Here is a 25,331-nt window from a genome sequence, read left to right on the forward strand (position 1 = left end):
AATGGTAGGGTTCTCCAGAAGGCGGTAACAGCAACCAGTATCCAAACTGACAAAGTCCTCTTCAATTATTGAGCGGTGCCACAGGCGATGAAGGTCCAACAGGAGCAGCTGTAAAAAAAAGCTGGAGAATTGGTTGCCTCTCCTCTTCCCCATCAAAGCCATGGGCTGACTTGGTCCAGGCTTTCCTGCCCTCCTCTCCAAGATCTAGGTCCCTGAGACTTGTCTGGCTGATCTTGGTCTCACATGATTCCAAGAGGCATATCAGAGCATAGCAATTGATGTTGAGGGCCTTTGGGTCTATCTTATACACTCCAAGTTGCATCATCCAGGATAGCTGGAAGTTCCTGAACATGGCAGGACACTACGTTTATTAGTAATTTCAGGGCATCTTCCTTGAGGTCAGAGTCTGTACTTCGAAAGTGATATAGAATGCTGTAGACAGTACCAAATTGCTCCAGTATAGCCAACGGCCCCTGAGCTTGGAAGGCGGCCCAAAATGCTCTAACCTGTGATGGACAGGACCTCATGCACAACATGCTGAATCACTCCACTTTTCTACAGTTCCTCAGGGGCTAAGGGCAGATGGAACTCCTACAGCAGGGAGACATCTTTCTTCCTCCGGCTCACAAGTCTGAGAACCTTCCAGCCACTCCTGGAACTCAGGTTGTCCTTAGCATATTCTTAACATCATTGGCTCTCACTGGGCTTCGTCAGCCCAGGCTTCTGAAACTCATTTTTAAGCAGAATACTAATAGCTGTAGCTCATTTTCATCAGTTGCTCCCTCTCTTCTGGGCCCTTTATTGAGGCTTCACAAGCCGGATGATTACTCCAACTAGAAAGTAGAATCACAAGGATCCCCAGAAGGGGGTCGGAGCCAGCAGTGTTTCAAGCGCATGGCATGGGGACTTTGACCCCCAGCTATGTCAGGTAGGCTCCAGACACAGCCTCTTGTGTGTCTTGAAAGTGACTTTCTGTGAGGCTCCGTCCAGACTAATACCAAGAGCATGGCAAATGAAAGAAACCTCTGGAAATGAACTGCCCAAATTCATGTCCTAGGACCCAGGACCTTAGTTTCTTCTCTTGTAAAATAAGGAGAACAAAAGTACTGCCCTAGCCTTTTTGTGATGATTAAATGAGATAATACATGTATAGGACATGCAGCAGTAGCTAGCAGCACATGTTAATTATTTGCTGCTGTGGTGGTGGCGGTTACCCCTCCTTCTCGTGTCTTACAAAACCAGCATTTTCTTCCTACTGCTATGAAAAGTCACTGTTGCTTCTTTTTAATTGTGGTATTAAAGGTCTGGCCTTTCACCCTCTCCAACTTCAAGCACTCTCTTCACTTAGAGTTGGTCATTCTAGAGCTATGATTACTGCTCTAAGTGAAATTCCAAGAGATGTTTTAATTATTTCATCACCTAGTTCATTATTAGCTGTCATCTACTGAGAGTTTTGAGGTCTTGGGAACTGAGGGCGTGTGAGAAGTCAGGTTCTGCCTGAGAGCAGACTGTGTAGTGGATGGGAATTTTAGGAAAGGTGTTTTCCGTGTGCAGCAGGGGTGGCGGGGAGGAAGTATGGCTTCACTCTTATCTCTGAAGCCACAGTTTCACTTTAGGCAAAAGCATTAAATATAAAGGACCTCTAGTTTGAAATAGCTTGGGTTAAGGTGGCAAAAGTCTGACTGAGGCGTATAACAGATGTAGAGAAAGATTTGAAAGCGAGACCAGTGGCAAGCAGGGAGAAAAGTAGGAAAATAGTTCTCATTCCACTCACACTACTTACTCCACCTCCACCCCCGTCTACCAGCAAATGCCAGAAATGCTAGTAAAAGGCTCCTAGAAAGCAGAAAAAAAACACCAATCACGTTGCAGAATTATGTCAGGTTTCCCAGGTCGTGTCTCTCACAAGCTAGATTTGACCTTCTCGTGTACTAGTGTGGATTTAAAGAAGCCACAATCACCCAGACAATTAGGAGCGGTGGAGACTCTGAGACAGGATGGAGAGGCAAGGAGGAGCATCACGGTGTAGAGAGGTGGCAGCGGCACAGGCGCAGGCGGTCCCACATGTGCGTGTGGTGGATAAAAATCGGGAAGGATACCTTGGGAGCAAGCAGTCCCAGGCCAGACTGCATAACCCAGGGTTCCAGCTCCAGGACGATAAATCCCCATAACTTCTGACTGTAAAAACTAGTGGGAGTTGGGGTGGCGGAAGAAACTGTCGGATTTTCAGGAAACTTCACCTAAAGGTCCTGCATGGTCTTAATACAGGGCAACAGCTGGAAGGGCCCCAGTTGCATACAGGGAGTAGGTTAAGTGACTGGAAATGGGGTGTGTGCTGACCAAACCCCCAGAAGCCTGGCAGCAGCACAGTCCCCTCTCTGCTCCCTCCCCACACACAGAGGCACAAAACTGGGAAGTTTTGCCTCACCCTGAAGATTACCTAAGACTCCACCCCACACAATATATGGGTGCCTTTTACAGGAGGTCAAAGCAGCTCTACCTGATACACAGAAACAAGCACGGAGAAGCTGCCAAATTGAGGAGACAGAGAGATATGGCCCAAATGAAAGAACAGAATAAAACCCCAGAAAAAGAACTAAACAAAACAGAGGTAGCCAACCTATCAGATGCAGAGTTCAAAGCACCAGTGATCAAGATGCTCAAAGAACTCAGCAAGTACGGCAACAGAATAAAGGGAAAAAAATGAAGGTTACACTAAGTAAAATAAAAATCTAGAGCAGACCAACAGTGAAGGGAAGGAAGCTGGGACTCAAATCAATGAGTCGGAACATAAGGAAAAAATAAACATTTAACCAGAACAGAAAAAAGAAACAAGAATTCAAAGAAACGAGGATAGTATAAGACAACTCTGGGACATCTCCAAATGTGCCAGCATCTGAATCAGGGATACCAGAAGGAGAAGAGAAAGAGCAAGAAATTGAAAACTTATTTGAAAAAATAATGAAAGAAAACTCCCCTAATTTGGTGGAGGAAATAGACATACAAGTCTACGGAGCACAGAGTCCCAAATAAGCTGGACCCAAAGAAGACCACACCAAGACACATCATAATTAAAATGCCAAAGTTAAAGATAAGGAGAGAATCTTAAAAACAGCAAGAGAAAAGCAGAGAGTTACCTATAAAGGGCTTCCCATAAGACTATGAGCTGATTTCTCAAAAGAAACTTTGCAGGCTGGAAGGGACTGGCAAGAAGTGTTCAAAGTGATGAAAAGCAGGGATCTACAACCTATTACTCTACCAGCAAAGCTATCATTTAGAATTGAAGGGCAGACAAAGTGCTTCCCAGACAAGGTAAAGCTAAAGGAGTTGATCATCACCATGATCATCACCAAGCCATTATTACATGAAATGTTAAAGAGACTTATTTAAGAAAAAGAAGATCAAGACTATGAACATTAAATAGGCAACAAATTCACAACTATCAACAACTGAACCAAAAAACAAACAAACTAAGCAAACAACCAGAACAGGAATAGAATCATACGTACGAAGATCATTTACAAGGTTATTAGCTGGGAGGGGGAAGGGGAAGAGTTAGGGAAAAGGTTCAGGGATTAAAAAGCATAATTGGTAGGAACAAAATAGACAGAGGGAGGTTAAGAATAGTATAAAAAACAGAGAAACCAAAGAACTTACATCCAGGACCCACGGACATGAACTAAGAGGGTGGATTGCTGGAGAGAAGCGGGGTACTGGGCAGAGGGTTACAAAGAGGGGAGAATTGGAACAACTATAATGACATAATCAATAAAATACACTTTTAAAAAAAGAGTAAATGGTTTGCACTTCTCCCCAACCAGAAGGTAAATAGCTTAAATCACCCTACTCAGGGAGATAGACAGCAGAAATCCAGTTAGTGCCATTTGCCAACCACACCCAAGGACAGATGCGATTAAGGGAGTAAATCTCATTTTGATACATCAACATAAAGCTGATAAATATTCTATGAGATGTTCCCCAAGACCTCCCCTAAACTCCCAGCCTTGGAAACGCTCAAATTGAAGGTCCCCCTGTGTGCTCTCCCTCCCAGAAGCGTGTCCACACCTTTCTTTTCCCCTCTTTGTCCCCCACAAGAGTGCATCTCCTAAACCCAAAGGGACCCCACAAGACTTGGAACTGAGTAACAATGGGCAGCAAACAGCAGCTTGTCCCAGGCTACCCCGCCCACCCCCCCAACCCTGTGCCCAAAACCCCTTTTCTCTAACTTCTTAGTGAGCCATAAATGTCCTCCAAAAATCACCTGGACTCGTGTTGTGAAATCTTTCCTGCACAAAGTCAAGAACCTGCACGCTACTAGCTGGCCCTAGACAGACCTGCTCAGGGCCAGGTCCCCTTTCCAGTAACACCTAGGACTAGTATTCTCTCAATTCCTAGGAGCCCAGCCTTGAGGGTGGCAGTGGATCGTGGCTGTTTTGCTACATCGAGACTCAATGGGCTGGTTCGAAGCCTGTGGACCCTGAAAGCCCTCGTTTGTTTCCCTCCTTCCAGCAGATGTAATTACAGCTCTCACTTCCACCGAGTCTGAATCGCTGAGCTCTGAAATGTGCTGGTGTGCTCTTACCCCAGCGTCCTTCTCCCTGGGGCTCTCCTAGATTATCAGGACCTAATTTTCCACCAGATATCCTTGAATGCTGAGAGCATTACAAGGTCATTTAAGGGCTCTCACTGTTTCTTCCTCATAATGTGCAGCTACAGTTTAATTTTCCGCTCTTATCACTGGACTTCATTGTATGGGAAGAAATAAATTTGTGCTAGCAGATAGTATTAAATGTGTTTTTCTTTTTTCCATTGGAAAATCACTCCTAATCGATTCTATGCTTGTGGGGTGGATGGCCTGGGAATACTGGGAAGGGTGCTTTATGTTTATAGATTGCCCATCTAGATCATGCTCAAATTTTGTTGTTCCCACTTTTGTGCATGACACTGATTCAGCAAATCAATTTTTTCATTCAGCATCTGAGGCTGAATCTACTATTTCTCTCCTGAGCTATCATGGGTCTTCATGACAGTCCCTCTAGTTACTTGCCCTAGTCTGTTTGTTCAGATATGCAGTAAAAGCCATGATCAGCTTCAGTACAGTCCCATCTCACTTGAAACTTCCATGCGCTAAAAAAATACCTATCATCTCACGGTGCCCACATCTTCCCTAAATGGTTGAGTGTGGTCCAAGGTGGCATTGCCCTTTGATAAATATGAACGGAGACGGAGTGAACGCAGGCGGTACACAGAGCTGTGACGGAACCAAAGCCTGGTTCCCTGATTCTCAGCCCATTGTTCTTTCTTCTGGGCACTTCTCCTGGGAGTGTAGATAAAACAGTCACAGGAATCCAGTAAGCGCTGCCATTTATTGAACATCGAATAGGCACTAGGCCCTTATGTTATCTCTAATCCTCACAACAGTTCTACAGAGTAGGCTTCACAGATAAAGAAACTGAGACTGAGAGAAGCTGAATAACTTGGCCAGAACCACTCAGCTAGGTGTTGCAGATCCTGGTGGAACCTGTCAGAAGCCATGCCCTGTGCTCTTACTGCACTGCAGAGGGTTTCTGAACAGTCCAGCGGACATGTGAGAAGTAAAAAATCTGCTTGCTGGCCCTTCCCATCCCTTCATCCATCTGACCAGCAGGCAGTTATTTTGCAGTTGCTCCGTGTGCACAGTGCTGGGTGCCAGAGAGTGGAGACAGACAAGGGTCCTGTCCTGCTCTCATTTTCATGAAGCTTTCCCTTCTCTCCCCATTCTCTCTCTCCTGCAGCACCCACCCATCCCTCTCATCGCCAGGTTTACCAGTTTTGTCAGCACTTGCTCTGATGTCTCCTCGTTTTCCATTTTGGAGGCCACATTAGGATGAGGAACATGTGGCCACGGTCCCATGCGAGACCCTCCTGTACCTTCCAGTTAGCAACACTTAGTGAGACCTTACAGCACCCTGAGCTCTGCCTCCTCTAGCCGCATTATCTTCTCAATCTTCTCAGCCACTTCATAGGGCACAATTATTATCACTATCTCCATATTAAAAACAAAAAAACAACCTGAGAGTATCCTGAGCTGAGAGAGAGGAGGTTACTTGCATAAGACTGTATTTTGGATGATGGACGACTCCAGGGTTCGGGCTTGGGCAGGTGCGCACTAGAATAGCGGTCCCCAACTTTTTGGCACCGGGGACCTGTTTCATGGAAAACAATTTTTCCACGGACTTGGGGAGGCGGTGGTTTCGGGATGATTCAAGTGCGTTACATTCGAGCTCACCTCCTGCCGTCCGGCCGCACTCCTCACAGGCTCAGACCAGTGCCGGTCCACACAGGCCCTAACCCACCAACCGCCGCAGTGCCCCAGGCCCCCGGGGGGCAGGCCCAGCCCCCGGCAGCCCTGGTCACGCTGAGTGAGGGGCTTTGCGCTAGGAAGTATCAGGGCAACAACAGAAGAGGCTTGTAACAAGTCCCACTCTTTTGGTAAATTTTCCTACCTTTTTTAAAAGGGTTGGTACTTACGTTTTCTGATATTTTAAAAACAATACTTCCCCCAACAGTGAGTAAAATAAAATAAAATGGATATTTTCACTGAGATTTAGGTCAAACATGCCGTAAATCACAAAGAATGTTTACATAATCCAGGTTCTTGAAAATAGAAAGATGAATTGTCAGCGATTCCTCACTGGACCAGGAGAGCAAGTGGCTGCTTTCTCTTGTACCTAAAATGGACAGTTAAGAATAAACAAGGGTGTGGGGTTACCCAGCAAATGCTGTTGAAATTTGCTGCAGGGTGTAGAACAATGGGAATAGGAAGATGAATCGGTACCTGTTCAAATTGTGCACAGTCTTAACAGGGGGAGACAGCTAAACACATCATTGTACCACAGCGAGTGCAGCAGTACAGTTTTGCCCGGGTGCGGTGGAGGCTGATCTACAGGCAGGACTGGGGCGCTCAGAGACAGCATTCTGGGGAGGGGGCCAGAGCTGAGACCTCAGATCTCATCGTGTGCAGGAGTGTAATCTGGACCCCAAATGCTGTAATTTCAGGGGGCCCTTTGATGGTTTATGGAGATAACGTGAGAGCATGTTTCAAACAAGGCCCATCTTGGCAAATACGCAACATAGGGTTATTATACCTCAGTAATTTCTCAAGCTTTGCTCATCAGCATTGAAGAAGGTGCGATCTTTTTGTGGACTTTGAATGTCCCAGGATTTGTGAGACAGTAAACTCCTCTTGAGTTCACCTTTATACCCCAGGCCTAATATAGTAGGGACTCTGGAAATACTTGTTGAACCACAGAGCTGGAATGCCAGTTCCCGATGCTGGAGGTGACAGGCCCGGGGCCCGCACAGGGCATGAGCCAGCTCAACGGGCCTTGGTGCACCGGCTGCCTTCCCAGGGCCCTGGCCCTGGCCTCCCCTCATGCCCGCCCCACCCCGCTTTTCAAGCCCATAGAGCCATGGAGAACACAGAAATGCTCACCTGGAGATTTGGTAGCCATTCCCTGTGTGCTTCCTTTAAAAAAAAAACACTTATTCCAAGAAGGACTTTAAGACAGGTTAGCACCTACTAGGTCCTTGGCATGTCTACAAATAGCTCTCCCATTTCACCTCTTCGTCTGACTTGTCTTCAGCTACTTTGCCACAGGGACATATGGCCCGGCCAAGAATAGGGCCCCATCCTACAGTGACGGCTTCCAGAAGCGCCCAGGACAGCCCCAGCATTGGCTCCTTAATTTGGCGTCTGGTTGCCCAGGATGATGGCTTGTGTTATAAGAAAGGGCATGCCACCTCCAGGTATTTCACACACATGGAACAAGGACATTTTTCAGTTTCTGAAGGGTGGTGTTGTTGGAAACCCCTTCCCTTGGTATCTCCAAGGAGTTTAAGGACTGAGAGGAGGAATGAGATCATGGTCAGCCACCCCTGCACACCTACCTGGGCATGTCATACTTGAAATTGTGTGTGTGTGTGTGTGTGTGTGTGTGTGTGTGTACATGTGCCCATACCAGTTGTTTTTGCTCTACCAGGTTTTCTCCCAGGACTAGGATTTATAAGGTAGAGGCCCCAGTAATGATGCTTAATTGGTTGCAAATTTTCTATTCATATTGGCCGAGTCTCCTAGCCTTCTCTTCCTCAATTTATATAATCCTGTTTACTTATTCAGTAACACAGGAGTAGGGCTTACAATTCAGTAAGATTTTTAAAGAACCATGTGGCAGGAACCTTCTTATTCAATTTTATTGCATCCGCTAAGCTGCATGTGACTCCATGAGTGTTGAAAGCAACATGCCTAACTGGGATAACTTAGAAAAAAAAGAAGTGCTAATTGTTTGGTTCATTTGGTACAGTAGAATCAGGAGGGGGCAAAGTACCCATAACCTGAGAGTGTCCTGTTACCATCAATAAGGACAAAGAAGACTCCAGCCACCTGCAGCTGCTCGAGCAGTATAGATTAGCACCAGGTTAGAAATGCAGTCTTAGACCCTACTCCAGACCTACTAACCACAGTCTCCATTATAACAAGACCTCTCCGTGATTCTTATGCACATTAAAGTTGGAGAAGCCCTGGATCAGAAGGCATGGGTTGAACCATCATTGAGGCCTCTGTATTTCCTGAGGGGATGAAAGGGTGAATCTATTTTTAACAGTGGCATTTTCTATTTATGAACTAACAGGGCCTTCACTTTCCCTAATGATTTGAGTTGACTTCCAAAATATGTCCAATAGGATAAAGTAAATGAGGAAATCTAGATTTAAAAAAAACTGTATGTCGCCCTGGCTGGTGTGGCTCAGTGGATTGAGCCCGGGCCTGCAAACCAAAGGGTCACCGGTTCAATTCCCAGTCAGGGCACATGCCTGGGCTGCAAGCCAGGTCCTCAGTGCGGGGCACACAAGAGGCAACCACACACTGCTGTTTCTCTCCCTCTTTTTCTCCCTCCCTACCCCTCTCTCTAAAAATAAATAAAATTTTTAAAAAATAAAATAACTGTATGTCTGAGGAAAATAATCTAAAACCAGGTTATAATAGCACACATAAATGTTTGCCACCAAGTCCTGAGCGGTTGCTAGTACAATGTAGTCAGTCATTCAGCCCTGAGTTCCCTAGTGATAAACGCAAAAACGAAAACACAATTAGTAACAAGTCTACAGTAGTGGTTTTCAACCTTTTTCATCTCATGGGATGCATAAACTAATTACTAAAATTCTGCGGCACACTAAAAAATGTATCTTTTGCCAATCTGACAGAAAAAAAGGTATAATTTTGATTCATTTACACCAGACAGCTATTGTTATGTTGGCTGTTGTCATTTTTTCTGATGTTGTAAGGGAAAAGAGGTCAGTGTCTCTGACTAAATAGTTGAGTATTGCATGTTTTAAAAATTCTTGTGGCACACCAGTTGGAAATTGCTAGTCTGTAGTGTCCAATACAGTTTTTCTCTGTGCTGGGTCTGATGGGAATTTTTTAGTGGATCGTCATACGTGGCCTGTACCATCTAACGTTTTTGTAAGAAGTACGGTAGTTCATGAGATTTTTTTTTCTTACAATATCCCATCAAGACAAAGGGCTGTTTCACAAAAGTGCCTCCATCGCTTGCTCTTGCTGCTTTATCATTTGCTAACTTGGCTTTTATAACCTTTATAATTAACCTGCCTTGCCCCGCCCCCCACCTCCCCAGTCCCTCACTTGGTGTATTCCTGACTCATTTCCATTTGGGCTTCCTTGTTAAACCTTATCCCGGAGCAACCAGGGATAAGAAAAGTCGCAATCAGGATGGCTGGTCCCCTGTCGAATGGACTGTGGGGGTGGCCGGCCCCACAGCTGAGGTTTGAATGGCGGTGAAAGTCACATATCATCCTAGTCCTTAAACTGCCCACTCCCTAGCTGGTGCCAGGAGTACTAAAGGGATGAGGAAAACCAGAGGGCAAGACGGTGTTTTCCATTGTTAAAGCTCTTGAAGGTAATTATATTTTTTTCTCTTTTTGCTTTGTTTGAGTTAGGTTTGTAGTATTTCTCAAACCTTCAGATCATCTTTAGCTTAATCTATCCTGTTTTACTAAGTATCTCTTAGAAATGTGATACTACCCAGACTTTCTCTCCAAGAATATGGTCATGTTTCCTACAAAATTATACTGAGAAAAATACTATTTTTAAGTGTCAATGCACCGTGAATCATTTCCAGATTAGAGGACGGTTCTCTGCGGATCTGGCAGAGCCGGTGATGGGGGTCTAACTGGATGAAAAGCAGAGCTGAGGGTCCAGCCCTTCTCTCTTCTGGCTGCTGTTTAGGGTCACACTGCGCGCCTCAGGATTTCCATTGAGCCGCCCCCACATTCAGACATCCCCGTATCACTGAGAGCATCCAGAAGAAATGAGGTGACTACTCCCTGAGCTGGTCTCCAGAGCCTTGACCTTATCTGTGGGGCACTACTGCGGGGCCCGGGAAGCTCATGAGCCGTCAGCCTCCTCGCTGGCAGCTTCTTTCTGGATCTCCAAGCAGGCGATGAAGCTGTGAAATCGTTTCACGTTAGGCAGGCACTACTGACTGCTTTCCATTCTCTTAGCTCTTTGTAGGTTTATTCCCCTAGAGACAGTGAAAACTTCGAGGAAAAAAAAACAAAGTCCTTCCTGGAAAACACATTAAATTTACATAACCTCTTTTTTTCCCCCCAGATATCATCGTTATTGCTTTTTAGTTTTACTACATAGGGGAAAACTCTCTTACACGAGTGGGTTTTTTCAATTACAGTTGATATTCAGTATTATTTTATATTAGTCTCAAGTGTACAGCACAGTGGTTAGATATTTAGCTCATTTATGAAGTGACCCTCCTGATGAGTCTTGTCCCCGCGGCACCACACATAGTTACCGCGTGTTGGTGACTGTGTTCCCTGCGCTGTACGTCACAGCCCCACAACTCTTGGAACTACCAATCTGTACTGCTCAATTCCTTCACCTTTTTCACCCAGTCCCCCAACCCCCTTCCATTTGGTAACCATCAATTTGTGTTCTCTGAGTTTGTTTCTGTTTATTTGTTTATTTTGTTTTTTAGATTCCACATATAAATGAAATCATATGGTTTTTGTCTTCCTCTGATGTATCTCACTTAGCATAATACCCTCTAGGTCCAACCGTGTTGTCCCAAATGGTAAGATTTCATTCTTTCTTGGCTGAGTAGTATTGCATTGTATGTACGTATCATGTCTTCTTTATCCATTGATCCACTGATGGACACTGGGATGCTTCCTGACCTTGGCTATTGTAAATAATGCTGCAGTGGACATAGGGATACATATACCTTTTTGAATTAGAGTCCATTTGCTTTGAATAAATACCCCAAAGTGGAATTGCTGGTCTAATGGTAGTTCTATTTTTAATTTTTTGAGGAGCCTTCATATTGTTTTCCATGGTTGCACCACTTTACAATCCCACCAACAGTGCACGGGGCTTCCCTTTTCTCCATATCCTCACCAACACTTGTATATTAATTTATTGATGATAGCCATTCTGGCAGGAGTGAAGTGGTATCTCACTGTGGTTTTAATTTGCATTTTCCTGATGATTAGTGATTTTGAGCATCTTTTCATGTCTATTAGCCATCTCTATGTCCTCTCTGAAGAACTGTCTGTTCAGGTCCTCTGCCTATTTTCCAATTGGTTTGTTTGGGGGTTTTTTGGTATTAAGTTGTATGAGTTATCTATAGATTTTGGACTATTTATCCATTTATCAGATGTGTCATTGGCAAATATCTTCTCCCATTCAATAGGCTGTTTTTTTGTTCTCCTGATGGATTCCTTCACTGTGGAAAACCTTTTTAGTTTAATGTAATCTCATTTGTTTATTTTTTGTTTGTTTCCCTTTTCTGGGAAGTATTTCCAAAAATACCTTTTTACAAAGACATATCCAAAAAAATATTGCTAAGAGCAATGTCAGAGAATTTATTGCCTGTATTTCATTCTAGGACTTTTATGGCTTCAGGTTTTATATTTAAGTCTTTAATCCATTTTGAGTTTATTTTTGTATTGGTTGTAAGCAAGTGGTCTAGTTTCATTTATTTGTATCTGTACAGTTTTTCCAACATCATTTATTGAAGAGGCTGTCTTTAGCCCATTGTATAATCTTGCCTCCTTTATCATAAATTAGTTGGGCTCTCTGTTCTGTTCCATTGATGTGTGTGTCTGCCTTTTATGACAGTACCATGCTGTTTTGAATATTATAGCCTTAGAGTATACTTTGATATCAGACAGCATGATACCTACAACTTTTCTTTCTGAAGATTGCTTTGGTTATTCATGGTCTTTTCTGGTTTCATGTACATTTTAGGATTATTTGTTCTAGTTCTGAGAAGAATGTCATTAGTATTTTAATAAGAATTGTATTGAATCTGTAGATTGCTTTGGGTAAATAGTAGTCATTTTAAAAATATTAATCCTTCCAATCCATGGGCACAGTATATCCTTACAATTTATTTGTATCACTTTCCCTTTCTTTCTTCAGTGTCTTATAGTTTTCTGAGTACAGGTCTTTTACCACCTTACTTATATTTATTCCTAGGCATTTTATTCTTTTTGATGCAATTGAAAATAGACTTGTTCTTTACTCTTTCTGGTAGTTCATTATTGGTGTACAAAAATGCAATTGGTTTCTAAATATTAGTTGTGTATCCCGCTACTTTACTGATTAGTTCTAATAGTTTTGGGGGGAATCTTTAGAGTTCTTTATATACAGTGTCATGTCATCTGCAAATAATGACAGTTCTACTTCTGCCTTTCAAATTTGGATGTGTTTTCTTTCTTTAAAAAAAAAAGACTTCATTTATTTACTATTAGAGAGAAGAGGAAGGAGAGACAGAGAGAGGAAGAAAAACATCAGTGTGGAAGAGAAACATTGATTGGTTGCTTCTCACACATGCCCAACCAGGGAACTGACCCACAACCCAGGCACATGCCCTGAGATTTGAACAAGTGACCCTTCAGTTTGCAGGATGATGCCCAAATGACTGAGCCACACCAGTCAGGGAATGTTTTATTTCTTTTTCTGGTCTCATTGCTGTGGCTAGGACTTCCAATACTATATTGAATAAAAGTGGTAAAAGTGGACATCCTTGTGTTGTTCCTGATCTTAAAGAAAAAGCTTTCAGTTTTTCACCATTGAATATGATGTTAGCTGTCAGTTTGTCACATATTGCCTTTATTATGTTGAGGTATGTTTCCTCTATCCCCACTGCTGAGTTTTTATTATAAATGGATATTGGATTTTGTCAAATGCTTTCTTTGTATCCATTGAGATGATATGATTTTTATCCTTCATTTTGTTTATGTGGTGTATAAGTTGTTTTGAGAATAATGAGTGACCTTGAGTCCCTGGAATAAATCCCACTCGATCAGGTTGAATGATCTTTTTAATGTATTGCTGAATTCAATTTGTTAATACTATGTTGAAGATTTTGGCATTTATATTCATCATGGCTATTGGCCTATATTTTCTTTCTTTGTAGTTTCTTTACCTGGTTTTGGTAATAGGATAGCTGGCCTCAGAAAATGAGTTTGGGAGCCTTCCCTCCTCTTCAATTTTTTTGGAATAGTTTGATAAGGATAGGTGTTAATTCTTTGAAAGGGTGGTAAAATTCACTTGTGAAGCCACCTGGTTCAGGACTTTTGCTTTTTGGGAAATTTTTTTATTACTGATTCAATTTCATTAGCAGTTATCAGTCTGTTCAGATTTTCTGTTTCTTCCTGGTTTAGTCTTGCAAGGTTGTGTGTTTCTAGGACTCTATCCATTTCTTCCAGGTTGTCCAATTTGTTTTCATAGTTCATAGTATTTTTTATAATCCTTTGTATTTTTGTGGTATTGGTTTTTATTTCTTCTCTTGTTTCTTATGTTACTTGGGTTCTCTCTCTTTTTTTCCTGATAATTCTGACTAAAGGTTTATAAATTTTGTTTATCTGTTCAGTGAACCAGCTTGGTTTAATTGATATTTTCTTTAGACTCTATTTTATTTATTTCTGCTGTGATCTTTATTATTTCCTTTCTTCTACTCACTTTGGGATTTGTTTGTTCTTTTTCTAGTTCCCTTAGGCATAAGGTTAATTTGTCTGAGGTAGGCCTATAGTGCTAAGAATCTTCTTCTTAGAACTGCTTTGCCCACATCCCATAGATTTGGGTTCATTATGTTTTCATTTCCTTCTGTATCAAGGTATCTTCTGATTTCTTCCTTGATTTCATTGGTAACCCATTCATTTCTTAGTAACATGTTATTTAATCTCCATGTGTTTCTGTATTTTTCAGTTCTCTTTTTGTAATTGATTTCTAATTCATAACATTGTGTTCAGAAAAGATATTTGATAAAATTGTAATCTTCTTAAATTTATGGAGACTTGTTTTGTGGCCTAACATTTTCCTATATCCTGGAAAATACCCTGTGTGCACTTGAAAAGAATGTATTTTCTGCTGCTTTGGGGTGAAGTGCCCTAAAATTATCAATTAAGTCCATCTGGTCTAATGTGTTATTTAGGGCCACTATTTTTTATTTTCCATCCTGATGATGTATCCATTAATGTTAATGGAGTGTTAACGTCCCCTACTGATGCTGTATTATTGTCAATCTCCCCCTTTATGTCCATTAATACGTATATCTAGATGCTCCTACATTGGATGCATAGATGATTACAATAGTTATATACCCGTGTGGGATTGATCCCTTTATCATTATGAAATGCCCTTTGTCTCTTGTTACACTTGTTTTATAGTCTATATTGTCTTATCTAAGTATTGCTACCCCAGCTGTTTTGTCATTTCCACTTATATTCATCCTCTTATTTTCAGTCTGTGTGTCTTTCAATTTGAAGTAGGTCTCCTGTAGGCAGCCTGTGAAAGGGTCTTGTTTTTTAATCCATTCAGCCACCCTGTGTCTTTTGATATGAACAGTCCATCCATTTACAATTAATTATTGATAGATATGTAGTTATTGCCATTTTATTAATTGATTTCTGGTTGTTTTCATACCTCTTTTCTGCTCCTTATTCTCTTGTATGTTGATGACTTTTTATACTGTTATTTTTGGATTCCCTTCCTCTTTATTTCATGTTTATCTCCTGTCAGTTTTTGGTTTCTGCTTACCGTGTGCTTCATATGCATCACACTATGTTTATACAGCCTATTTTAAGTTGGTGGTCACTTAAATTCGAACACATGTTAAAATCACTACAGTTTTTACTCACCTCCTCCACATTTATGTTTTTGTTATTCTTTTATTACTTTGTGTGTATGTTTGTGTGTATCTCTTAATTTACTTTCATAATTACATATGATCTTCCTACTTTTGCCTTTTAACCTTTATAGTAGCTTTAGATTTTGTTGACTCACTGCTTTTACTGTTTGCATTTGTCAGTAAAATATTTTCCTTAAATTTTCTTATTCATATTATTGATCTTTTAAAGAATCCCTTTAACAATTCTTGTAATAATGGTTTAGTGGTGATGAACTCCTTTAGCTCTTTCTTATCTGGGACATAAGTTCTTATATAAATCTTTTTTTTTTAAGTTCAAATCTTTCTTGGGGAAAAAATATGGACATGACAGCACTTTCTCATCGAGCGGCACTCGTGTCGACACCCAGACTCTCCCCTCAGTGACACCCTCCTCTCTCAGATACGTTAGGCCTTTCGTAATACTTTTTATTCATGCCAAAAAGCATTCATGGTAAATACAGAGTAAATAAAGACATCTTTTTACTAGTCTTATCCATAAAAGTAAAAACACTTCTGAAATCAATGTTTAACTAAGGATATCTCTAAAGTAGGAATAAACTAGCATATACTGAGCCCTTGTGAGGTACCAGGTAAGTTAAAGACGTTTTAAATATGTATCTCATGTAATGTCATTTTCAGTAACCTCTGAAAGGGAGCATTATCCTCTCTCACTTTTAGGCAAGGGAATTCGGTCATACAGCAGGATAGTGATAGAACTGGTATTCCTTCTGACTCCAAAGCCTATAGCTGCATCCCACAGGATCCCATTTCTTCTCTGTCAGTATGAATTGGATCAGATCCACATAGAGTAGAGCCACAGTAGTGGCATGTTCCACCACAATACTGCTATAGAGTGTTAGAGTTCGCCTCTTCTAAAAAGCAGTAGTCCAAGCCTGCAACCCCATAGGTGGCTACCAGCTTTGTACTGAGACAAGTAAATGACGTGATTTTTCCTGTAAAGTGATCCCACGCTAGTACTACAAAGAAGGGCCATCTTTGCCGGGTATACTCAGTGACAGATACAGGAAGGCAAGAATGGATGAAGCTAAATTTCTCTGCAGAGTAAAGGCAAAGAGGGATCAAGAAGCTGTAAAGGAAGCTGGTCAGTGCCAGAAATTAGAAACCACACTGGGGAGAGGGTCCATAGAGAGGCCAGCCTGGGGGCTGGCACCAAGGGACCTTAGAGGGACCTATCCATTTCTCATTAATGCCCAGTGTAATTAATATATCTCACTAATTGCTGGTAGCATGGATTTTCTTCAGAGGAATGGAGGAAGTAATACCTCCTCTTTCACCATTGGCTAAGTTCAGAGGCTGTCCATGGATATTACTAACGTTACTGTTTTTTCCTTCTCAGGCAACCTCAGAGCCTGTTCTGGATCCACAGCAAATCCAAGCATTTGATCATCTTTGTCGTCTCTACCGAGGAAGTTCCAGGGTAATGTTCATGTGGTTGTTTAAATTTTTCTATCTTTATTTATAATTACTCTTTTGGAAATGCAGTGTCCTCAAGTCCTCTTAAAAGTACCCTTTTATGGCCATGTGGAGCCCTGGCCCCAGGGAGCAATCAGAATTTGGCAAAAGATGCAAAGGAAGTAGAAAGATACCTGCCCCTTCCTTGCCAGGGGCAGTGAGGACACAGGGGCGCCGGTGTTCCCTAAGCCTTCATCCAGGAGGCCTTCCTTTATACCGATGTCGGTCACATCTGCCCCACGCCTCAGACCCTGCTGGGCATCTGCACTGGGGGAATTTGCTAAGTTACAGTGGCTTAACCAAGACAGAAGTGTAAATGCAGGCAGCCCAGGGCACCTTCCATAAACCTCTCTCTGGATTTCTTCTGTCTTGTCGCTCCACCATCCATCCCGCCTGCCTCCTGGCCAGCAAGATGGAAGGAAAGGAGGAAGAGCAGAAGCTCTTTGTTTAAGGGAAGTTCCTACAAATGTACACTACTTACCCCATTGTCCAGAACTTAAGACACATGACCACCTAACTGCACTGCAGGCTGAGAAAATTGGTCCTTACCCCAAAAGGCCATTGGCTAAAACTATTGGTATCCTGTACCTACAGAAGAGTACAGATTTGGAATGCTCCTAGCAGTCATGCCATAACCTCGGTCTGGGTGTCGCGAAAGCACTTCAGACAGGTAGTCATGAACGTTCTCGGTATGTTCTTCCTTGCCCTGCTGCCTTTCTCTGGGTGGTGTCTTTTCTCACCCATTTACCAAAAGCAGAACCCTGGCAGCACCCTGGGCTTCTCTTCATCTCCTGTGTAGTTCTCTCCTTCCCCTGCAAACTGTCACTCCCAGAGGCCACTGCAGGCCTTCTGTCCCTTCTCCATGCTGCTGCCCGGGTACTCTTCCAAAACCCAGTGTCATGTTGCCCACCCGCCCACTTACTCAAATCGCTTTCCTGGCTCTCCATCACCGGAAGGTGGAGTCCAGACTCTTATCACTTCATCTAATCCTCAAGTCTCACCTAGTTCAGAGGGGCCAGCTTTGATCCTGAACTTCAGCTTGCGCAGGCTGCCCGTGTGCTGCTTCTGTGCCTGGACTCCCCTCTCCCACTCCCCATTCTCAGGCAAACTCCTGCTGGGCTGCATGGAAGCCCAGAGTAAAAATGGCGTTCGCTCTTTGAGAGGTGGTCTGGGCTGAGGGTTTTATTCCAGGAGACTTCTCCAGGGGACTCCTGAAGGTGGTCCGGCAGCGTTAACTGAACTGACATTACCTATATCCCCGCCCAGCCTCATCCAAGGTCTGCCCCTGTAGTTGGGGTTCTGGGCCTTCTGAGGAAGTTCTGCTGCTTCAAACTGTTGAACCGCTACTCAGGACTCAATGTCCAGATCACTAAGTTACAGCAGTAGTACACAAAAATATCTCTTTCCTGGGAAATAGAAAATATTTTTTGTGGTTGATCTTTCTACCTCACAGTGTCTGAATGTGAAAGCATTTGGAATTTATGTACCATCTGTCGCTTACTCTGTTCTTAGCGCTGTGTGTGATAGTTCTTGTGGAGAACTTCACAGGCTGATGGCAGCTGAGAGAGTTACAAAAGACAGGAAGTCACATAAGGTGGAGAGCTCAAGCACAGCAAGGGACATCCCTCTGTAACCTCTCCAGTGGCAGTAAAGTCCTAGCAGGACTGCTCAAGCGAGTGCACTTCCTGTCTGTCCTTGGCCAGCTGAGTAACTTGCAGTCAGAGCCAGTGTTTTCCATTGTGAATTGACCCATACGCATGTCTCTGGGGCTGGGTAATTTCAGATAAACTTGCACTTGGAATTTAGGGGCCTTAAGACGTCTCCCCAGTCACCACAACCACTGGTAGTGAGTTATCCACAAAAGCGACAAATGGACACACAGGAACCTGTGCCATTATTGTCCAGGTGGAGAGAACCCCTTGCCAGAAGTCAGAGGACAGCTGGAAGACAGTTTCTGGCAGGTGACAGGCATTATCTCCAGGGAAGGCAGAACAGTGAGCAGCTGAGCTGAGCACAGATGGCCACATGGACCTGAGACTGAATCCCACACCACCACTCACCTCTGGGCGACTCAGGGCATGTTACTTACCTTCTCGGGGCTCCAGGTTTTTTACCCGGAGGGTTGTTTTAGAGGATTAGAGGTAACAGACATGTGAAGCAGGTCCAAGATGGCAGAACAGGTGAGTACTGCGCTCACTCCCTCCCAAGAACACATTGAATATACACCTGCATTTAGAGCAGCCCCTTGTGGGAGTGAACCACGAGCCAACTGAACAGCTTCTACACAACAAGCAAGAAAGAGGGACCCCATGGAGAAGGCCAGGGAACCAGGAGCTAAGGGAACAGCCCAGGACCGGAAGAACCAGTGAATGCCCTCATTTATGTTTCCCCTGAACCTGGATAGCAGGCCGGTCCTGTGGCCGACCTGCAGGGCACTCGGGTGCATTCCCAGCCACCTGTCCTGAGCTAGACCCAGCAGGTACAGCATTGTGCTGCTTCATGCACCCACTGGGCTGTGTACACCAGCAGCTTCCCCACCTGAAGAGAATGCAGAGCTAACAAAGCATTGTCGTACCTACGTGCAGGGCTGCCCTGTCCAGAGAGTGTGGAGATACTGGGGTGCTACTGTGCACTCATGTGGTGCTGCCCTCCCTAGAGAGTGCAGAGCTAGCAAAGCACTGCAGTACTTGCACACAGGACTGCCCTGCCCAGAAGAAGTGTGGAGGCACTGGGACACTGGTGTCCACACGCAGGGCTTCCCTGTGTGGAGTGAGTTGGGTGTGCGTGCAAGGCCCTGCTGTGATCACAATTAGAGCAACAGGGCACAGCAAGAGCACACCTTACAGCCCTGTCTAAGTCAGTCAGCGCCACCCAGATTAGAAGGGCAAGGAAGTGTGCACACACCTGGCTGCCCAACCTGGAACCTGCTCTAGGTCAGGTGACGCATCAATGCATGGCACAGGCCCACCCTGACTACAACTAGCCGGCCAAAACCAGTGTACAGTGTGCAGATCACTCTTGCAAGACTGATAGGGTTAGTTATTCAGCGCAGCTCATAGGAACAAACACAGAAAGTGAAACAAAATGGAGAGAAAGAATATGCTTAAAAGAAGAAGAGGAAGAAACTTCAGAGAAAAACCCTGAGACAAAGGAAATAAGTAATTTGCCTGATAAAGAATTCAAAGAAATTGTCATGAGGATGCTCAACAAACTTGAGAGTACAGTAGAGGAATTCAGAGAGCATTTCAAAAAAAGAAATAAAAAACTCAATAAAGAACTAGTCACAAATGAAGTTTACAATGACTGAAATGAAGAAAACATTAGAAGGAATCGACAGCAGATTAGTTAACATAGAAGAATAAGTTGGTGACCTGGAAGACAGAACAGTAGAAATCACCCAAAACGAACAGCAAAGTGAAAAAAAGATTTTTTAAAATGAAGATAGTGTAAGAGATCTCTGGGATAACATCAGCGCCCTAACATTTGCATTATAGAAATTCCAGAAGGAGGAGAGAAAGGAGGAGAAAGAATATTTGAATAATGTCTCAAAACTTTCCTAATCTGAGGAAGGAAACACGCATCCAAACACAGGGTTTCAAACACAATGAACTCAAAGAGACCCACACTAAGGCATATTGGATTAAAATGGCAAAAGTTAAGGAGAGTCCTGGCTGAGTGGCTCAGTTTGTTGGAGCATCATCCCATACATCAAAAGTTGTGGGTTCAATTCCCAGTCAGGGCACATACTTAGGTTGTAGGTTTGATCCCTGGTCAGGTACAGGAGGGAGGCAACTGATCAATGTTTCCCGCTCTCTCTTCCCCTCACTCTAAAATCAATAAACATTGACTTTAGGATTTAAAAAAAAAAAAGTTAAGGAGAAAGAGACAGTCTTAAAGGCAATAAAAATAAGACATCAGGTTTCATACAAGAGAAACCCCATCAGGCTATCAGCTAATTTCTCAGAAGCAACTCTACAGGCCAGAAGGGAATGGCAGGAGATATTTAAAGTGCTCAAAGAAGGGAATGTACAACCTAGAATACTATATCCAGGAGGATTAACATTTAGAATTGAAGGAGAAAGAGAGTTTCCCAGTGAAAAAATCACAGGAGTTCACCATCACTAAACTGGTGTTAAAAGAAATGTTAAAGGGTCTTCTTTATGCAGAAAGGTCATAGCCAAAAATAAGAAAATACAGGAGAAAATATCTCACTGGTAAAGGCGAAAATACAATAATCACAGTGAATCAACCACTTTAAAAAGTTAATATGAAGGTTAAAAGACAATAGTAGAAAATTAACAATGATTGCAATAAATAATCAAAGGATACACAAAACAAAAAGATATAAAACATGATGTCAAAAACAGTGGAGAAGGGAGAAATAATGTAGTACTTCTAGAACACAACTGAACTCAAACACCTATCAGCTTAAAAAGAGAGCTATAGCTATAGAGGTATGTATATGCACCCCATGGTAACCATAAACCAAACACATACAAAAAATACACCAAAAAATGCACAGAAAGGAACCCAGTCAAAACACTGACAAAAACCAAGAAATCAAAAGGCAAGAATCAAGAGAAGAAAGGAACAGTGAAGAACAACAAAAACCACAGAAAACAGTTAACTAAAGCAGTAAGCACATGCTTATCAATAATTACTCTAAGGGTAAATGGAGTAAATGCTCAAACAAAAGACACAGAAGTGGCTGACTGGATCAGAACCAAACAAACAGAAAAACTCACCACCTACTTATAGGCTGCGAACAAGGCTCACTTTAGATTGAAAGACACAGGCTGAAAGTGAAGAGACGAAAATATTCCATGCAATTAGAAACAAAAAGAAAGCTGGGGTATAGCAACACTGACATGAGGAAAAACAGACTTCAGTAAATTTAAAGGGGATAAATCTAAGAAGAGATAAATATCTATGCACCCATCTTAGTAGGAACACCCAAGTACAAAAAGCAGTTGTTAATGTACATAGAGGGAGAAGTGAACAGTGATACTGTCTTAGTGAGGGACTTGAATACTCCACTTACCTCAATGGACTGATCACCCAGACAGAAAATTAATAAGAAATAATGGCTTTAAATGCCACATTGAACCAGTTTGACTTGATAGACATTTATAGAGCATTTTATCCAAAAGCTATAAATTACTCTTTTTTTCAAGTACTCATGGAACATTTTCCAGGATAGATCACATACTAGGCCAAAAAACAGGCCTCAGTAAATTCAAGAAGTCTGAAATTACATCAAGCATGTTTTCTGACCACAGTGGCATAAAACAAGTTAATCAACTACAGGGAAAAAAATTGGAAAAACACAAATATGTAGAGATTAAACAACATGCTTCTGAACAACCAATGGATTAAAGAGGAAATCAAAAACAACCCTGAGACAGATGAAAACATACCCGTACAGCAAAAGCAGTTATAAGAGGAAAGTTTATAGCATTACAGGCCTACCTTAAGAAGCAGGGGGAAAAAACCCAAATAAACAGTCTAAAGCTATACCTAAAGAAATTTTTAAAAAGAACAAACAAAACCCAAACTAAGTAGAAGGAAAGCAATAATAAAGATCAGAGAGGGAATAAATGAAATAGAAAATACAAGAACAATAGAAGAGATTAATGAAATCAAGAGCTGGTTCGTTGTAAAAATTAAAAAAAAAAAGATTAATGAAATCAAGAGCTGGTTCGTTGTAAAAATTAAAAAAAAAAAATTGACAAGTTTCCAACAGACTTTGTCAAGCAAATAAGAACACAAATATATAAAATCAGAAATAAAAGAAATTAGAACTGACACCACAGAAATACAAAGGATCATTAAAGAATACTGTGAACATTTCTATGACAACATATTGGACAATCTAGAAGAAATGAATAAATTTCTAGGAAGATACAGCCTTCCAAGAGTAAACCAGGAAGAAACAGAGAATCTGAATGGACCACTGCTAGCACTGAAATGGAGACAGGAGTCAAAAAACTCCCAACGAACAAAAGCCCAGGACCAGATGGCTTCACAGGTGAAATCTACCAAACATTAAAAAAAGATTTCATACCTATCCTTCTCAAATAAACAAAGGACATAAAAAGACATTTCTCCAAAGAAGACGTACAGATGGCAAACAGACATATGGAAAGATGCTCAACATTACTAATCATCAGGGCATTGCAAATGAAAACCACAATGAGACACCACCTGATACCTGTCAGAATGGCTTTCATCCAAAAATCAACAACATAACATGCTAACAAGGATATGGAGAAAAACCCTTGTACCCCGTCGGTGGAACTGCAAACTGGTGCAGTCACTATGGAAAACAGTATGGAGGTTCCTCAAAAAGCTGGAAATAAACCATATGACCTAACAGTTTCACTTCTGGGTATTTATCCAAAGAAAACGAAAATACTAATTCAAAAGATATATGCACACCTATGTTCGTTGCAGCATTATTTACAATAGCCAACATATGGAAGCAACCTAGGTGTCTATTGATACATGAACAAATAATGAAGTAGTATATACAGTGGAATATCAGGCAATAAAAAAAAAATGAAGTGTTACCATTTGCGACAACATGGGTGGACCCAGAGGGTATTATGTTAAGTGAAGTACGTTAGACAGACAAATACTGTAGGATTTCACTTATATGTGGAATCTAAAACAGCATAGCAAACAAAATTACACCAAAAACAGACGCATAGGAGCAGAGACCAAAGGGACGATCGCCAGAGGGGGCCGTTGCGGGACGGGTGGTAGAGGCAAAAGGCAATAATCAGTAATACTGTAGTGAGTTTGCACGGTGGCGGAGGAGTGCTAGAATTAGTGGAATGATCCCATTGTAAGATATAAAATGTCAAATCGTTATATTGTATACCTGTGACTAATATAATTAGTATTATATACCAACTGTACTTAAATTAAAAAAAAAAATTAAGAAATAGCACACATATAAAGGCCTAGGATAGTGCCTGGCAACTAAAAGGCAGTCACCACAGTCTCCTGGGGCCGTCCGCAGTCCCCGCAGGCTCCCTGCCTGCGTCACCCTGTGCGGAGGCCCTTGCCTCACAGCTGTCCTCTCCAGGGACAGGACCTTGGGTGTGGAATTCGCCTGTTCTCTGACCATCGGGCACCTCGAGGGCCAGGCCGGCAGCCTCCCTGCTTTCGCAGAGGCCTCTTTGGGATAAAAGGGTTGACTCCTCTGAGTGCAGTCTGGTTCCCCAGCGGCCTGGTGTCAGCCTTTCCTCCCGCCAGTCTGTCCTTGGCAGGTAGGTCTTGCAAAGCTGAGCCACCAGCAGTGAGGTTCTCACTGGTGTCCTGGAGGAAATAGGGAAGCTGGGAGCAGGGGGGATTCTTAGAAGGTCGAGTTTCCCCTGGGAGCAGCGGGGCATCTGTTTGCGACGCAGGGCCCTTCGCCTAGACACCAACCAACCGAGAGGGAGGGGGGAACCCCAGCTCAGGGCGAGGCCGCCGGCGGGGCACCGGCGCGGGAGGCGTCCTCAGAGAGCTGAGGCTTCAGAATCGGCTTTCCGCCGTCACGGTATCCCAGCTTGCCGTGCTTACAGGACGTGCCCCGTCCACTCTTACTGAGGGAGGGAATTCAGGTCCTAAAAGACGCAGGGAACTTGTCCACAGTCGCACGGCTTGCTTGTGCGGTGCAGACCTGGATTCCAAACCCAGTTCGTAGTCCCTTCCCGAAGTGCAGCACTGCCCGTCGCGTACTCCAGGCAGGGCATCCGGGCTCCCTGCACTGTTCCACACCCAGCGTCCCCACGGGTCCTCGGCACCCACAGCCCTGGTTGACGCGTGTCCCCTCCTTTGCAGCTGGCTCTCCTCACGGAACTGTCCCAGAGCCGTGGCAGCGAGAGCTACCGGCCGTTCAGTGGCTCCCAGAGCAGCCCTGCTTTCAACAGCGTCTTCCAGAAGGAGAACTTCCAGCTGCAGCTTGTCCCCCCACCTGTGACCGAGGACTGACGCCTCTCTGGGGCCTGGCCCTGAAGACCGGAGACGACCCCAAGGCACGTGGGGAGGGACACGTCTGCACTGGCCCGGCCCCCCTTGCCGGCCACACTCCTGAGCAGAGGGTCCAAGGCGGACTCCATGCTGGGCGGTCCCTGCCCGGCACCCCCCAGCGAGGCCCCTCTGCGTCCTCCCGTGATGCTGCCGCAGCATCAGGTCACCAGGCCAGTTGGTTTCGTTTTGCTTGTTAATAAGCAAAGGAATGTCACACGCCTCCATCCAGCTTTTTGAGAAAATGTGCTTTGCCTGTTGGGACTGTTTCCTGCTTCCTTAGCCGCCTAGAGAAGAGGTACAGCTCACGCGGATGGCATTCCGGAGTCTGTCACACTTACCTCCTGCAGCTGGTGGGTGACACGGGGGGACTTCAGCTTCTGCTGGCGTTGGAAACAGGGAACCAGGGTCCCCCAGGCTGCAGCGGAGCTGAAAGCTGCACTGCAGGCAGCCGAGGGCCCCTCCCCGTGACATGTTTATGTGGAAACCCATTTGAGTGTAAGATTTTCTCTAACAATAAATGCCTCTGTTTAAGTTCCGCAGGCCTGCTGGCTGGCCTCCTCTCAATCTATCAAGCCATAAGGACATTTAGAACACTTA

At 43.5% G+C, this 25,331-nt stretch overlaps 1 protein-coding gene across 1 annotated transcript in view; it reads left to right on the top strand.

Moving 5' to 3' along the window:
• Window positions 1-25,185, top strand: part of VPS8 (VPS8 subunit of CORVET complex) — a 261,129-nt gene extending 235,944 nt beyond the window's left edge. Inside the window, exons 46-47 of the mRNA XM_054585065.1 lie at window positions 16,600-16,680; window positions 24,546-25,185. Of these exons, the coding sequence (XP_054441040.1) occupies window positions 16,600-16,680; window positions 24,546-24,695 (231 nt within the window). The 3' untranslated portion in view covers window positions 24,696-25,185. The remainder of the gene's footprint in view (window positions 1-16,599; window positions 16,681-24,545) is intronic.
• The last annotated feature ends 146 nt before the right edge of the window (window positions 25,186-25,331 follow it).

This window comes from Pteronotus mesoamericanus, unplaced genomic scaffold (genome assembly GCF_021234165.1).
Source record: "Pteronotus mesoamericanus isolate MK-2021 breed Mesoamerican mustached bat unplaced genomic scaffold, CSHL_Meso_final contig_82, whole genome shotgun sequence".
In the NCBI taxonomy this organism is placed as follows: Eukaryota; Metazoa; Chordata; class Mammalia; order Chiroptera; family Mormoopidae; genus Pteronotus; species Pteronotus mesoamericanus.